Raw genomic sequence first — 18,305 nt, 5'->3', positions numbered from 1 at the left:
TTACAACAGGCCCTATTATACTAAATAAATATAATTAATAATGTAATATCCTATTATGGATTAAAATTATATATTACATTTTAAACTTACATAATAATATGATTAAATATTAAGAATTGTTATATAAGAAGGAATTTGGAATCGAATTCAACAAAAAATTCTATTTTTTTTTTAAATAAGGAGCAGCCCTTATATTAAATCTATCAGCAATTTTTCTCTTAAAAGGCGGCTCTTCGTCGATAACGTACCACGGTTCGTTTTCAGTACCATACCATGTAAGCGCAAGAATTGTATTGGCCCCTTCCCTACCAGCTTGCATTAAACCGGTGCCTCTATCCTCCACCAGGTAGTTATTTTAAGAATAGTGTTAGACAAGAATTATAGATATTTATTAAAGTGGTTGAAAATAATTATTATGACAATTTATTAATATATATCTTTTTGTAAAAGTGTTAATTGGATATAAAAAACATTTGAATATTATTTCAACAAGAAAATAAATTAACTTTTACAATTATCGATACTATAAATATATGATTGATAGCCGTAAAACAATATACAGATAATATAATATTATAAATAAAAGACCATTAAAATATAAAGTACGATATATATATATATTATTACTAAACAAATGAATAATACATCATTTCAACCAAATAAATTGCCTTGTAGAATATTAAAAAAAAAAATTAATTTCCGCAAAACAATGATCCGTAATAGACCAGGCTTAACTAGGGTCCTTAAGAGTTAAGAAGTTTGCCTCTTTTATTACTGTTTCCCTTTCGATTATTAAAAATTATTATTTTATTTATGCATAAAACAAACGTAAAAATGCCTTTCATTTCCAGCACAAAAGTATCAAATATTAATTTTAATATAAAAATTTATAAAAAAGCACATAATATGTAAACTAAAAATGAATTTATAGGCCTATCCTAGAATTAAGGAATGTATAAAGTAAATTTATTAGGATAATATAACAGACCAATTTTAAAAGTTTATGCATCTAGTTCAAATGAAACCTTATTCATAAAGTTAACTATCTTTTCAATAAATCTATTTATAGTCAATATTATTACAATCGATATATTGTACCATTTACACAGATATTAAGCTTCATAAGTTGTGTAAACTTTTTTAATAATTGCATATATTGATAAATAACAAAATATAAGGTTAAATATTATTGTTATATTTTCTGAATTAGTGAGGATTAGCTTTAAATATTATTTTATTTTCATTGTGTGCACTCATTCCTATTTTTTAACCAATAGCATCGATGTAATTTTTTTTTAAGTTTAAAAAATTTCCCAACAGTATAAAAATGGCAAATCTTGAAAATATAGAAGAGAATGACTTTGATGAAATGGAAGATATAATTAGAAGTCTGGGAACAGACTTTGATGAAGAATATTTTAAAAAGGAAAATGAAATTCGACAAAGTTTACTTAGCAATGCAATAAACGTTTATCTAAGGATTAGACCAAATAAACGTTCAGAAAATGAAAAAGAGGTACATAAATTAATCAAATTATATCTCACTATTTCATAATAGTTTCCCTTTAAAATCGAAGATGATAATTCAATTACTTTAGGATCTCATCAGACCAAAAGCTATAAATTTTTTTACACTAAAATATTTTCTGAAAGCTCAAATCAGAAAGATGTTTTCGAAATTTGCATGTCCAAAAGCATACAAAATTTTATATTATATGAAAAATCTTTTCTCCTCTTTACATATGGAATAACCAATTCAGGGAAAACATATACAATGCAAGGTAATTTTTTATATTTTTATTAAATACATTGATATTCTTTTATATATGTAATAGATATATCCAATTTTTATACAATCACAATGAATTTTATTTGGAAATATAATTTCTATTAAATTTAAGTTTTTTAAAAATATTAAAGATGATACATATTTATTGCATAGCTCAGTTTTGTTATATACGAGGTTATAATAAGACTTTGTCTTATCTTTGTATACAATTTTACATAATTTAACTTTTAAGCAATTTATAAAATTTTTGTTAAGCACCTTTAAATCAAAGTAAGATGCTTAAAAAACAATTAATTAATATATTACAGCAATTTTATTTTATAGCCTTAATCCAAGTTTGCATTATTTATAGCTTATTTGGTATGGGAAACAACAGACCTGCACATTAACTCTCTCCCATCTAATTGTGTAAAAAAACAGCAAAAACAATTTTTTAGGAGGCTGAGACACCTTGCTTAAATGTCTGCATAAGTATTTTTAATTTTGAGGGTTATGAGGGAAAACCCATAGACTACAAATCAAAGTTTGTTTTATTAAAATGGGAGCAAAGTTTGGAGAAAATTTATTTTAAATTGTTATTTGGTGTTGCCTGATGTGAGGACTATAATTGGGTAATGGCTAAATGTCAGCTAATTTGGCTCAATCTTCAGGCTTCTGTCAGAGAAGATCTGTTAACATTAAGGCTTTTTAATTTATATTAGTTTCTTTCAGATTTGAGCAGCTATCATTTTAAGAAAAACCCAATTAACCAATTTTTTATTGGCTTCTAAAAATATAGTTTTTTCAACAGATTAGTCATTAGATTCACTAATTACTTTGATGATCTATTGAGTGTGGAATTGAAAATATAAAATTGCATTTCTCTATATGTCAAATTTATTTTTTGAAATAATCCATCCATTTTCCTTAGCATATCGTTTTTTAAATTAAATCAGATTAACTTTGTGACCTATGTAAAAATGAATTATCAAAAATTAAGGAAACTGCCAAATGTAGTTAGTTACATTATTTCTGATTCTACGAAAAGTATCATTGAGGACATTAATGTTTCATTATCGAAGAATTGGAAATACCCAAAAGAAAAGGAAATGGATTACAAGTAAAAGATAAATTTTACACAATAACTGGCACACAAAAGATACATTTTCACTAGGTCTGAGAAGAAACCAAAAATTATTCAAATGTTCACCAAGGTAAAGTGGAAAATATTACTTATTTATATGAGATTTAAGATGAATAATATTAATGGCTATGCAACTTCTTTGTATAATAATCTTTTGGGTTGTAGATAAAATGAAATGGTCAAAAAAGTGCAAGCTAGTTTTCTACATCCACATGGACCATCTCCATCCTTCATTTTTTAACCTAATGAAGATAAATGATATTATTTCCTGATTATTCTATATTTTATATCTGTTTTTCCAATTTAAGAATGCTCCTTTTTTTTATCTATAATCCACTATATCTCCAGAACTCATTAATTTGATTTTAAAGAGGTCCACAAAAATAGCCACTTCTTTGATCGATGTCATGAAATGTTCCTGTAGATACCAAAGACCAACTTTGTTCCTTAATACCAACTGCAAATAAAAAAATTGGCTTCCTTTTTGGACCAATAAATACTGCTCAGCAACTTTAAAAGGGATGCAAAGTCCAATTTCGCCATGTATTTTTGGGCTGGATTTTTTTTGCCTGAAAAAATTTGACTCGACTTTGGTTAAATGTTTGCAAAATATATGACACTTTGACAAACAAAGTATACATTTAGCAGAAGATAGCAGTACATGCCATGAAAGAACACTTAAAAGATCGAATCAGCGTAATTGTCAAGTTTTCCACTTTTGGACAAGGTGTAAGATGATTTTCTGTTACCTGTCCCAAAAATTATGTGCCGAATTGTAACATTAACTATGAATAGAACAGATCTGATTTTTTTAAAATATTTATTATAAGACTAAGTTAATGGTAAACAGACTTAGGTGGTATGGGCACACAATGAGAAGGCCTATGAACTACATAGGAAATAAGGTTAAGAGTTTGGAAGTGATGGGCAAACGTAAAAGAGGAAGGCAAAAGCTTCAATGGGGCCATAAAATTAGAGCCATTATAAAGAAGTATAAATTAGATAAAAGAGATTGTATGAATAACATAAAGTGGAGAGAGATGTTAAAGGAGCTTACCACCAGAAAAGGTGAAAGCGAAAGAGAAAAAAAATTATCCTTCATGCTAAATAAAAGCTTTAGATCCAATTATTATCTTGGAAATTGATTGATAAATGAAACATGGGTTAATTTGACCTGGGTTAAATATTAAAACTCTTGCAACATAAAATATTTTTTTTTGAAACAGGTAACATGTGTAGTATTGGATTGTTACCGAGATTTTTGGCCACACTTTTTATGATGCTCAAAGATAATCTGCTGGACATTCAAAAGATGAGTAACAGCAATGTAATGATCTTTTATATTTGATTTCATAATAAATTTTTTTCTTTTATATACAATTTATTTTATTTTGGGGACATGGAACATAACAATCCGGACACACTCCGGAAAATTTTAGGTAAATCTTTGGAAGGAATTTTCTGATAATTAATTTATATTTATTTTTATAAAATGCCTAGAAAGATTAACGAATAAAATTTGTATATTATTAAACAAAATAGAAATAGATATATTTTTTTTCAAGAACGCGTTACGAAACATGGAATGGAACATATGTTTTTTTTGGAGAACAGAACATGAAACACATCTATTTCATGTTGTTAAACGACTCGATTTGAGCTGATTTAAAAATGGCTAACTCAGTATTTTATCCAGAAAAATATTACACAAGCCGGTTACTCATAGATGGCCACAAAGTTTGGAAATTTATTAGCGAAATCTTAAGATTAAGGCTACAATATTGAGTTAGCCATTTTTTAAAATCCTCTTAGAACACTAGTCCCTGATTTTGTTATCCTGTTCCGTTAGGGATTGATATTTTAAAAGTTTGTATAGCTTAAGCCCGGTATATTCAAAAGCATACGAATGATAATATTTGCTATTTGTATTCGATTGAATAATTTACTATTCGTACGAATGATAATATTCGTATTCGATCGAATAATATACTATTCGTGCGAATGATAATATTTGCTATTCGTATTTAATTAGAATGATTCGTTTTTTAAAAAAAAATAAAATATAAAAATAATTCATACAATACAGTTTTTTTTATTAACAAGATGTAATTTTTAAAAGAAAAATATTGTAATAATTTGACGATAAGAAAGAAAGAAAGAAATTTTATCTTTTAAACATTTGAAAATTTCTATTTAATTTATAATTTTATTCAATTATGATAATTACCTAAACATTAAATAAGAAATCTATTAATTTGGCTTATGTAATACATAAATATTGATGAAATATACGTAAATATTTATAAATGGCTAAGTATTACATAATATCGCTTTTGCAAATTGTTTGGTAGGTGGTTTAATTAAATCTTAATTGATAGCCCATCTCCAAATGTGGTAGTACATATGATTATATAAATTGGTAAAATCTTAAGGAAAAAATTGATGCATTTTAATTATTTACTACTATAATGTTCCCTTATGTTTGGTTTGGGAATTAAAAACCTATATTTGTTTTTGAAAACCCCTGAGAATTTTATTCAATTATGGTAAATATGGAGGGGAAGGAATATACCCTATTCTCCCTTTATATGCATCAATAAGATTACTTATATGTATTGATCCAATACATAACCATAATAGCATCAGGCTGTAAAATACAAATATCACTAAATAATATAAACCATTATATTATTACTTCGATGATTTTATAAATAAAAAACACCAATTCCTATGTAACAAAGTCATGCATACCTTTTTCTTCCTTTTGATGATGGGATTGTTACTTCTTTAACCTCACAAGGTACAGATGGTCCGTTTCATCTCAAAAAAAAATTTCCCTCGGGATGTTTAGAATTTTAAATGTAATACACCTGTCTATTGATTGTTCAGCTGGGACTTTTCCTCTATCCGGTTTTTTACTAAACTCTTTTTTTGTACCACCGTAGATATTTAATGGCTTTTCTGATTATTCCTATAAAAAAATTTTGGGCGAACCGGAAGTTAAATTCAGAATAATATCTTTGATTGTAAATATATATTGTTAATCATGAACAGATCTACAATTTATCGATGCTTGAGGTATCTTCATTTTTTAAATCTTTCTTTCCCCTTTGTTTAATGTTAAATTCTTTTAGTGGGTCGCCAATAATTTCTGACAATGTATCTCCTCGCCTTATTTCGCGAAACAGACACGCGCTTTCCACATTATAACATATTTTGCTATCGATTATCCTTAATTTTCTTTTGTTTCATTTTTCTGGCAAAGAATAAAGTTTTATTTTTCATTAAACAGTTCTTTATTCCAACAGTTGTATATATTCTTTTTAAGTCTCGAAATAATTGTGATTGAGAATTTCAATTTACATATAAGTTAAAACTAACGAATAAATTATCATTTTATTTGTTGGAAATAAATGAAGATGATTGATAATTTTGAAATCTCATATTCTCATCTGAGAGAGGCAAAGAAAAATTTATATTTCTTGGAATACTTGGGAGTGAAGGGAGGTTTGTAAAATATGTAATCATATCTTATATTAAGAAATTATAAAATTAAATGATATGAGAAGATTACTAATGTATATATATGGCTATATGCGATTTTTTTTGCAGAAAATTAGTTCCAACTACCAAAAGCCTTTCACAAGCAGTTGATGAATAACCTTGTTAGCCACATCAGCTGTTAGATTGATAGGTTATCAAATAGAAATGATTAAATTTTTATTAGTTAATAATTTGTCGAATATACTATTTATTCGAATCGAATATTTTAATTATTCGAATCGAATATTTTAATTATTCGAATCGAATATAATTAATCGAATCGAATATTCTAGTTCGAATCGAATATTCCAATTATTTGAATCGAATATTCTATTCTATGCAAACATTCGATAAAAAGTTATTTATGATTCAAAAAATATATAAATAAATTTTAAAAAAAATTTCATAAAAATCAACTCTTATTTATAAATATATAATTTACGATAATTTTTTTCTATTTAGGGAAATTTACTCTCCAGCGTGGATACCTATCAAAGATTCGATACCATTTGCAACGCTAGTGACGTGGCAGGTTTCCTATATTATATGTTTATTGAATGAAATAAATTATAGAAAAAATTATATTTATATTATTGCAATCTAGTGTGTTAAACAGCAATATTTTAGCCAGAAAAATAATGCATAAGCCTCAAGATTTCGATAATATACGTCTAAACCTTTGTTCCTTTTATGAGCAAAATCTTCAGGCTTAGGAAATATTTTTCTGGATGAAGAATTGAGTTAGCCGTTTTTAAAAATCGGCTCAAAACGAGCCGTCTAATAACACTATTGCAATCACATAATTTAAATGCCGAATACAGCCAATATTTAATGCTAATTCTATAATATTTGCTTTCAAAATAAAATTCGTATGTCACAGTTTTTTTTTACCAACTTAAAATTACAAAAATATTATATAATTTATCAACACCTAAGATACTTATACTGTCGGTATCAGAAAAAAATATATTTTCCAAATGTATCAAATATATATAAGATCATCAATTTTTTTTAAAAATTATTTCTATAAATTTTCTGGCATTCGAAACCGACTCCAATCAAATTATTTTCGATCTTTGGTCAGCATTAATTCTTTTTAGATTTAATTAAGATTTTTTTTTATAAAAAAAATGAAGATACTACCAATCCTCGAATATTGGATCTGATTATGAACGAGATACATCCTCTGCCGCATTTACCTCAAGATAACTCTTGCCCCCTCGCCGATTTCCTCTTCTACTTTTCCATTTCCTTTGTCGAGGTTTATAACGAAAATATATTCGATTTGCTCGATGAGGATTTCTCGCTAAACGCCAAAAAATATTCCCACGACAATAATAAGAAAATGAGGGTTCTACGCAACCATAACAAGGGAGCTGGCAACTTCGCGGAGAGCAAAATTTCCACCGGAAGTTCCGTGTACGGAAGTAGCCTCGAAAATTATTCCATGGCGAGCAAGTGCCACAGCAATAACGGTGGCGTTTTTCAAAAACGCCGCGCTTTGAAAATAGGGGAAGATAGAGACCGAGACGTTTATATCAAAAGTTTTTAAACGATAATATCTAACTTCAAGAAATTTTTTTTAAAAAAAGATAATAAAATGGCCGTCAATTGTTTTTAAAAATATTTTTTGAAGCTGTCTTCTCCCTAGTTCCCGCAGGCAATATCCATTGCCTAGATATATACCCCCCCCCCCTCAAATATTTACGCGAATTTTCTTTAAGAGTGAAATAAGCCCAAATGTGGATAAAGGAGTCTTATTTTTTAACAATTTTTTAATGAGTGAATGAAACCAAGTACACAAATTCAGTAAATACCCAACTATTTTAAAAAGAGGGTTACCCTTCTCCCCCTCCATCCACATTTATATATAAACCTGAACTCTTTCCATTTTATAACATCAATTGGACTCGTTCTAGCTTGGTTAAATTTTTAGAATAGAGCTCTTTTCACCCAATTCTTAATTGATAAGCAATGTATATATTTTGATATTTATTATTTACTAATAAAAAAAATTATAAATAAAATTTTTTGCCGAAAATTTTAATTAAATTATTATTTGAATAAAATTTAAAGAAATATATTGCTATTCGCATAATTTTAAATGGAAATTCTAAATTTATGTATAGTTTGCTAAATTTTTTTAAATCTAAATTTAACCTCAAATTCAATTATAAATGATTAGAAATAAATTATGAAACATTGGAAAATGAAGGCCATATTCTATTGGTAAAAATTATGCAAGATTGCTTGATATTATTTGCAATTTATTTTGGTTATAATTATAAAATCAATTTTTGGCAACTAATTTTCAGTTATTTTTTAAAAAATTTTGAACTCAATTTTTGTTTGTAATATTGTATATTTTCAATTCTTTTTTTTCTTTGCATAATTTTTTAATACTATTTTAATTTAAATATTTTCCTCAATTCTAACTCAATTTTTTTATAAATAATTTTTAATTTAATATTTTATGATTTTCTTATATTCATTAACGGTATTCTTTTTTTGATTTTCCCTAATTTTTTTAACCCGAATATTAAAAGTTATTATTTTAAATAAACATGTGGATATTTGAGCCTAATCACCTGTTCTGGCACAACGCACTTCATAAATGGAGCTGGAGAGGGGGCCATCAATAACTTGAACTCACCTTGGCAAAATTAACCTAATTTCGCCTAGCATCATATACCCATTACACATTAAAATCACAGCTGTTGCAAAATATTTTACAAAATGGCGTTCATTTTACCCTGGCAATGATAAGGTGCGACGGCATTATAAACATTGCTAATTTATAAGTTATGGGTGGGGGAAGAGTAATAAAACAAGTTTAAAAAAAACACGAAAAGGTAATAGTTTATATATAATAAAAATGACAAAGACCGACCTGGTTCTTTAATATAACCCTGCATTCATAGCACGAATCCATGTGCAAATATAAAAAATATGCTCTATTTTTGTATACTTCACTGCGAATTCACGCCAACTGTGAAAGCAGGGTATTATAAGTTTGAGACATGTTACTGGTTGTAATTTCTTTTTTCCCACACTTTTTTTATTAATATTTTAACAAAATCGGGGTGGGGGCGGGAGTAAATGACATATAACCTAGACTGAAGATGCAAAGGCGTTTAAAAGCGTCGTTGAATGCAAATCAGCTGGAACCGCCATTTTGGCAACCTATATAGAATTATTCTCATGTTAAAAACTACTATTAAATTGATGTCTCCTTATCATCTCGAGATCGGGCAATTCGTTAATAAAGTTTGCTTCAAACAGGAATAAATGCTTCTCGTTTAATTTTTTAATAATGATATTGGATATAAAAATGACGTCCCCAGCTGTTTTCATTGATGTCCATGTCAGTCTATGTATTATTTTATGTCATTGGAGGGGGTATATATAATCAATTGGAGGAAACTCGTTTTAATAAATTTTAAGCGGGTGTTCAAATGTAAATATAAAAGCAAAAAAATTATATTTTTGAATAATTCAAAAAAAAAACTCTCATTCACCATTTTTATTTAATAATTTCTATGCAATTGACTCAAAAATATATTAATTTATGTTACTTCATTCGAAACCAAAATTTTTAATTTTTGAAGATTTAACCGTTATAAACGTGTCTAGTCTAAGCCAGGTATTATTTTATCTGGAAACGGGCAAAAGAAATCTCAAGATGGCTTCAACTTTACTCAATTACAATTCGAGTAGAAGGTAATCGCTCAAATTATTTACGATTTATACTGGAGATGTGTGGGTCCTACGGACTGAAGTGTGCCTTAGTTGTCAGTGATTATTAGAAATCTTAATTTTTGAGTATAAGGGCGCTAAGGATTTGATTGGTCACATAGTTTTTAAAAAATTCGGGATTAGGGCTCAGTTAGCAGTGATAAATTTATATCTGATACATCTCTACAAATCATTTTATTTTATTGCAATAATCATTTGGATGACAATAGAACTAGAGGTTGGCATGGCCCGAACCAGTCTGGGGAGATTTTTTATCCGGGGTTTTTGACATGTCTTGTAATCATTTTTCCCATCCCATATAAAGTATTTTGTACAAGTCATCTGTCAGGGCAGACGACATAAATTTTCCTAATTATCAGCTTTAAAGACATTTTTAGAAATTTTAAACCTGCCCCGTTAAATTATTTTCCCGTCTCATTTTTTTAGCAATATTCTTCGTTCATAAATAATTATATTGCCTCTTATGTTTTAATTCTTTTTAAAAAATATTTGTACTTTTTTTCAACGAAATTAAAAAATATAGTCATTCGATATTCACCATCAAATTGCATCGATGTTCGAGGAGGAATCTAAACATTATCCATACCAATGAGTAACATACAATATTTGTTTCTAAAGTTCATTTTTTCCCCTTTTTTATTCTCTAATTTAACAACACAACACTCTTTAAGTAAGCCACACAGAAGGGTGGGAATATGATACAAATATATTGTTAATTAAGAAATTAGGGTTTTACTAAATATCAAATTTTTCTAATATAGAAAATTTTTTGTAAATATGTGTAAAAATCTTAATTTGGGTGCAAAATAAACCCTTTAATTTGTTAAACCTGCTTAAAAACCGAATTTGTAATATAATTTGAAACAGATTTACATTTTGCGATTTAGCCGGGGCAGAAAGGACCGTTAAAACTGGTAACGTTGGCGATAGGCTTTTCGAGGCTAGAAATATCAATTCTTCACTGCTAACGTTATCAAAATGCTTGCAAATTATCAAACACAATGAATTGCACAAGTAATATCTTTTATATTAACACACATTTGACATTAATAATAAAAACCCGGAAATTATGGCCTGACAACGTGAGACAATTTCTATCTGAAAAGTTTAAGGACTTATGCAATAACTGGGGAATAAAACACATAACAAGTCCACCCCAAGATCAATGGTCTAGCGAAAAGGATGTCATAACATTAAAATTAAGATGCAATGTGGAATCATAGAGAATTGGGTCTACTCCAGATTCTGATGATATAGGAACACTCCACATTCGACGACAAAAAAATGACCTGCTCCCATAGATCGTTAATTTAAACTACTATTGTGGCTTTGTTAATTAGAACCTAATATTATTAATAGAGTTGATTTTGTTAAAACATATTTTAGCGTAAATGTCCTTTATTTCCATGCATATGACAAACAACATATTGGGCTTTACAACCAAAATTATTGTGTGAGAATTATAATAATTCTTCCTATTATTATTAAGATTATTAAATTTATTGACGGCAAAGCTAGACCTGATATGTCATCAGAATCTGAAGTAGACCCAATTCCCTATCATTATTTTGCTATAGTGTGTCCACGCATAGTATTTTGAATTTAATGTTCTGATCATCCTTTCCTCCATAACATTCGTCTTGGGGTGGTAAGGTGTACTTGTTATATGTTTTTTTCCTCATGCAGAAGTTTTCAAAGTACTTAAAACCAGGGTTGGCAAGTCGGTCAATTGACCAGTCAAATTCAGTCAATTGACGGGTCAATTGACCGGAGGAGTATTTGACCTGTCAAATACGGTCAAATACTCTAAAAAATTTAAAGGAAGAATAAATTGAAAATATGTTTAAAAAAGGGAAAAAAGATGTAAATACATGTGATCACAATGTTTGCTTATTTTTTGTGTTCACAATATCAAGAGGAGAACTCACAAGTATGTGATATAATTCAAGAATTAGCTCTTTTACAAGATAGTACCAAAATATTTTAAGTGATATAATTAATTTCAGAAGCAAAAACAGCATGTTTAATATAGCAAATTATGCGGAAAGTATAATTTCCAGAAACAATCAATTCCGACCTCTAGTTAATAGATTAAAATTTGTCCACCCTGCCCATTAAGAGACTAACAATTCCTAGTTCTACTTCTTCTTTAGAAAGAAATAGGTCGATTAGGGTTAATATTCTTATGAAAATGGAAATCGATTGAAGATCTAAGACATCAGGAAAATTGATTAAAAAATATTAAAGAAAATGATAATATTGAAAATGAATCAGAACAAGAACTCCGCTACAATAGCTACACGTTAGTTATTGAATGACAATGAATTTAAAAAATTAATATTATAGATTTTATTTTACTATTATATTCAAAATAAAGTTAATATTAACTTTAAAAAACATATATTTGAATTTGACCATATTTGACCGGTCAAATGCACAACCCTGCTTAAAACATATAACTCAATTTCGATCTGTTGTTCGTAGTTTTTTTTTTACTCTGCCCATATATAATATCCTTGTTTATTTATTACTAACACATATGGTAAACAACATACATAGAATGCACGCGTTTATTGAATACAATATATATATATCAATCCTATATAAATATTTTTCACTATACAATATTTAAATATTATTGTTGAGATTTGGAAGAATACAGTATTGAGAAATTGATTTATCGGAAAAAAATGCATTTCTCAATAATATACTCAGCCGACTACTTTGGTGCGAATTCACTCGCTGCCAAGTATTCGAAAGTACCTCATATTTTGTAGACTTTGTCCGAATTCGCGCTGAATGCAGGGAAAAGTGATATATTTATAATAATTTATTTTAAACCAATTCATTAATAATAATAAAAAGGGACCATCCTAAATTGATCCCATTCAGGGAAAGCAAACTGACCCGTCTGTTTCAGAACTATTTTCTGAGAGCAAACTCGAAAATTTCTATGATCGTTAACATAAGCAAAAATGAAGGGATGTATCCTGAAACGCTTCATTCCTTAAAATTCTCCGCTCTCGCCAAAAAAGTTACTTATTTACACGCATATATTTTTGGTATCAACTTCAGTTCTTACGTGAAAGGGGGTGGGGAAATTGGTATTCATTTTTGTTACACAAATTAGATGATCTTTGGGCTGAAATGAGGCGTGTAAATTTACATATACGATTAAATATTTAGTTTGCTGTTAATGCACAAAGTAGTTTTCCCCTGATACACCAGACTTATTTACTTTTTCGAAAATGTTGGTTTTTTAAGCCTAAGACACTTATTTAAGTGATATCGAATAAATAGTTATCATCTTCAGCGTCTTTACATACCCATCAGATTTTATTTGATGAATTCTGTCAAAAATGTCTTACACATGAATACTAAATGAATAAATTACAACGGATAAAAATACCCCAATTTTAGAAAGAAAATTTGAATTCAAAATATGAAAGATGATTAAAAAAAATAAGAGTGGGCGGATATAGGTTTACCAGTTCCTAGAAAATTTTGAGAGATTTTTGGCTCTTTAATCTTCGATTTATATATTCAAGTTTCCATTGGTGCTATTCTAATTGATAAATTTAAGAACAGCTGATATTTTTTTGAGTAAATTTTTTTAAATATATCAATGGATATTTTTATTTTTTTAAAAAATAGATTGTTTTAAACAACTTAAAATCCTTCTCTTCTCACCATCGGCACCAATATTTCACTAATATAGACCACGCGGAACAAATGGTCGATTCAAATAATCAGCATGTTATCGTCATTTCGAAAGACCTCATTACAGACGACGGAAAAATTTTGTACGATATTAAGGGGAATGCGTATGATATCCGACATTTTGAGGATAGTTATGAAAAAGTTTTTTTTAAAACTAATATTATTATTTTTTTCTCTTTAATTTTGATTTATTTAAAAAGTTTATATTTATTATATAAAACAAATTATAAAATAATATACTATTAAGAAAACACATATTGTAATGTATATAAAAAACTAGATTAAAAAAAATATATATGAAAATTCCAAAATCAAATAACATAAATTTGAATTAAAAATCAAATGTATATATATAATGAATATATGAACGTATAAAAAAGTCTATATTAAAATGCGACAAAAGGAATATGAATAAAAAAAAAATTTAAAAACACCAATGAAGAACGGGGATGGTATAATGAGAGGAAAAAAAGGATTTAGGATGGCTCTTTGGCTATTAGACTACCATTGAAGCAGTAATTGGCTTTAAGGATTGCTATGGCGAGCCTTTGTCGAAGAAAAAAACCCTCTTGATGTTCTTCCGAATGTTTGCTGATTTGAGATCCTAAATTTTTGAAGAAAGCTAAGGCAAGTTTGCGAGGTGGCAAGTGTGGTTGAAATAATTGGAATGAAACATTGGTCATTAGTAATTTCTGTGTATTTCGAGGTTTTAAGCTGTTCCTTCTGGTCAATGATGTTGAGTGTCTGGTTAGATGGGGCAAGGGGGTCAATACAAGAAAATATTTTTATTTTAAAAAATTACCATACAAAAGCCAGAAGTTTTTTAAATTTAAACCCACACTCCTTATTATGTATATTTAATAATTTATAGGCGATATCGTAATTGGTGTTAAAATGTTATTTTTAGTTTCATGAAAGTTCTAAAACTTTAATTTACATTTAACAATATAGCTTCCTTATTGGAAGGAGAGGGAATAGTTATTAATTAATATGTTCCCTTAAGTTGGCCCTATTGGAATTTTAAAAAATATATAGGCAGGATTGATTTGTGCCATCACCATATTTGAATTATTCCAGTTTAAAAAGATTAGCTCTTCGAAAAAGATGAAATCTTATTTTAACCGGAAATAAGAGGGACTCATTTGTCATTTTATATTAATATCTCAGAAAATTGTTAAAGAAATGAAAGACAACCTCATGACACTATCCCCGCCAAATTAGATTTAAGTTTAGAGAAGAAAAAAAAGTTATGTAGTTTGGTAACAAATGATTTACCGTTTCTGTTAAGTTTGAACGCTTACCACTTTGATTTGTTCAAATTTAACGATAGGTACCTCAACTATATGAGGCGAATTTTTAGAAATTAAATAAGATATAAATTAGAGATGCATGGGGTCCTTACCGGTATTAGAGAGGATCTATTTTTTTTATTATTATTTACTTGTTTATTTTCAATAGCAATCAAATTTCTGACTGGTATTTGTTTTATATAAGTCTTACTCCAGATTTGTTAGTTGAAGTAGTTCAATTATGGGAGTCTGGAAAGACTCGCTAAGCTATTTAGGAATTTTGTTGTGATTATCATTGAGAAGATAAATTATATTTTTTTAGACTATATTTAAAGTTATTACTTGATTTTGATATAAGCATAAGATTTTTTTATAAAACAATATAATTAACTTTTAAGGTTGAATTAATTATTATGTTAAAGTAGACATTTTATCATTTTTTTGAGTAGTAGGACATACATTATGGATCTTTAATAAAAAATTGGCCGAAAGTTATCCAATTTAATCTTCAGAGAATACAAATTTAAATACAACTACATTATTTTTTAATTAATTAAAAAAATTTACATAATATTATCAGCAAATTAATAAATATTGAAATTTTAAAATGCATATACAAAAAAAATTGTTAATGACCCTAATAATGAATGAAGCGTGTCTGATATAACCTAAAAGTCCCATCCATTGTAAAATGATTACACCATTTTAAAATAATTAATAGATTTTTGATATTAATTTTTTATTTAGAAAACCTTTCTTAATAACAAACATGGATTGTTTAATATATGTAATAATAATTACAGGAAATCCAGGTACTTAAGCAGAAGATTCTACAGAAGGAATATGAAGTTAGGAAAGAGGTGGAATCAGTATATCTAAATTGGCACAACAACGAGCTTAAAAACTGGACGTAATATAACTACATATTTTTTTGGTTAATTAATTCTCTTGTAAATAAATATATGCATCAGATTTAGCAATGACATTTAATTACTATTCTGACTGATAATTCCATCATTTTAAATGCGTATGAATACAAATCATCTGGTGGCATGCCATCGAGTTTTTTATTTATTAAATTACAATTCAAAATGGCGCGACATCAGCCGATTTGTATTCAATGGCGCATCAGTCTAATGGTGAATAGATTTTAATTCAAAGATCCTTGCCTTGGAAAATTAATTAATAAATAGTTTGTCTTTTATTTTTAATGTTTAGTATATAATATTCATTCAAAAAAATTATCCATGGCTATATTACAGAGAGTTTTACAAGAAGAAATGTTACAGGACAACTGATACATTCCTGATGAAGATAGAGGCACTTAAGGATTCTCTAGATGTAAGAGTATAAATATCATATTTAAAAAAAAATATAAACTTGCTTATTTATAAATATTCAATCTATATTCTTATTTTTCACAGTTCCTCTTATAACTTGTGATACTAATATATACATATTTTTTTGGCTATAATCTACCTATATGCTTATATTTTAAAAAGCTTACTCCAATTAGTGAAGATTATACTCCGGACCGAAAACCGGCATCAAAAAACCGGACCGGTTTTTTTAAAAATGTAAAACCTCCATTTAAATCTGGAACCAAAAAAAATTAAGAACCATCAAATATTTTTTATTATAATACATCTTATAGGTAATTAAAATAGTTAAGCAAACGACTTAAGAGGTCAAGAATTGATATAATAAGGAGATGGCTTTTATTATTAAGAATATATTTAAGCCGTTTTGAGATTTTATTTTGACAAAGAAAATAGTTAAAATAGGAAAACCTTTATTATTATACCCTATTTAAATTTGATTTAATAAATAAAATAGTAATTGCAAAAATATTTAATATTATTATGAAGTAAATATCCTATTAAATTAATTTTTTTTTATAAATATAATTCCAAAGACATTTATTAAATATTTAAAAGAATACTTAGAAATCCCATAAAATATTTATGCCCTATTTAAATTTGATTTAATAAATAAAATAATAATTGCAAAAATATTTAATATTATTATGAAGTATATATCCTATTAAATTAATTTTTTTTATAAATATAATTCCAAAGACATTTATTAAATATTTAAAAGATTGCTTAGAAATCCCATAAAATATTTTAAAAAAAATTAACGGCCCAAATTCTAAAGAAGGGGTTGAATAGCGTTTTTTTAAATCGGTCTCACCACGTTCATTTCTGAATCTGAGTTTGTTTGAGAAATGCTTATAAGTAACACAAAAATAATTATATCACGTGTCCTTCGCCATTTTTTAAAATTAAAATTGGGACATTGAACATAACCATTAAATGCTTCATGGCCATGTTAGCCGAAACCTTATGTAGATAAGGATTTGTTTGTATTAATCGGCTATATAGTATTTTACTTAGGAAACTAAACAGTATTTATTTATCTGTATTATGGAATTAATACATGTTTATTACTTAACATTAAATGCACAATTGAACTGACTACCAATTTTATATTAACACAAAATTTTCAAGCTACCGAAATTTATATACTTAAATAAATTAAAATATTAAAATTTTTGCTTTTATAAATAAATAAATATTTTAAAAAAATCTATATTTCATTTACATCTTTACTGCTATTTTAATAAAATAAATTATCATAAATTTATTAAAAATAATAATTTTTGCTTACTCTAATAAGTAGGACAAATAGTTATCTGATTCTAGGGGTTAATACATATTTTAAAAATAATATTTCAATACCTACCAACTTCTTGCCCTATTTTATGTATATTTTACATGTTTTAATTTTCTATATCTTATATTTTTTTAAATTTATAAATAAACGTTTTCTAAAATAAAAATATCTAGAAAAGTACCATTGTCGTTGATCATCTCAAGAAAATGATAGGCCTTCCAAAGTTTAATACCCTCATAAGATATTTGGATAAAGAAGAATTGACTGCCCAAGAGATTAAAATGCTGGATCTGGATTCGGATGATCATCAGCAAATGCATAAAGAAGATGAAATATCATTATATGGAGCTGTTCCCAAATCTGCTTTCAAAGTGGTCCAAAACAATAAAAATGTTAAAGGAGACGATAT

At 27.3% G+C, this 18,305-nt stretch overlaps 1 protein-coding gene across 1 annotated transcript; it reads left to right on the top strand.

Annotated features, from left to right (window-relative positions):
- The first annotated feature begins 1,369 nt into the window (after positions 1–1,369).
- LOC135928545 (kinesin-like protein KIF20A) lies at positions 1,370–14,442 on the top strand. Its single transcript, XM_065465001.1, has 11 exons — positions 1,370–1,516; positions 1,559–1,781; positions 4,139–4,239; positions 6,918–6,987; positions 7,592–7,999; positions 10,064–10,175; positions 10,735–10,803; positions 11,079–11,225; positions 13,077–13,245; positions 13,866–14,072; positions 14,374–14,442. Exons 1-11 carry the CDS (start codon positions 1,370–1,372, stop codon positions 14,440–14,442), a joined length of 1,722 nt encoding a protein of 573 aa, XP_065321073.1.
- The last annotated feature ends 3,863 nt before the right edge of the window (positions 14,443–18,305 follow it).

The sequence above is a fragment of the Gordionus sp. m RMFG-2023 genome, chromosome 4, assembly GCF_954871325.1.
Source record: "Gordionus sp. m RMFG-2023 chromosome 4, tfGorSpeb1-WG-v2, whole genome shotgun sequence".
In the NCBI taxonomy this organism is placed as follows: domain Eukaryota; kingdom Metazoa; phylum Nematomorpha; class Gordioida; order Chordodea; family Parachordodidae; genus Gordionus; species Gordionus sp. m RMFG-2023.
Note: the sequence above shows the minus strand (reverse complement) of the source record. Positions and strands in the feature narration are given on the sequence as shown.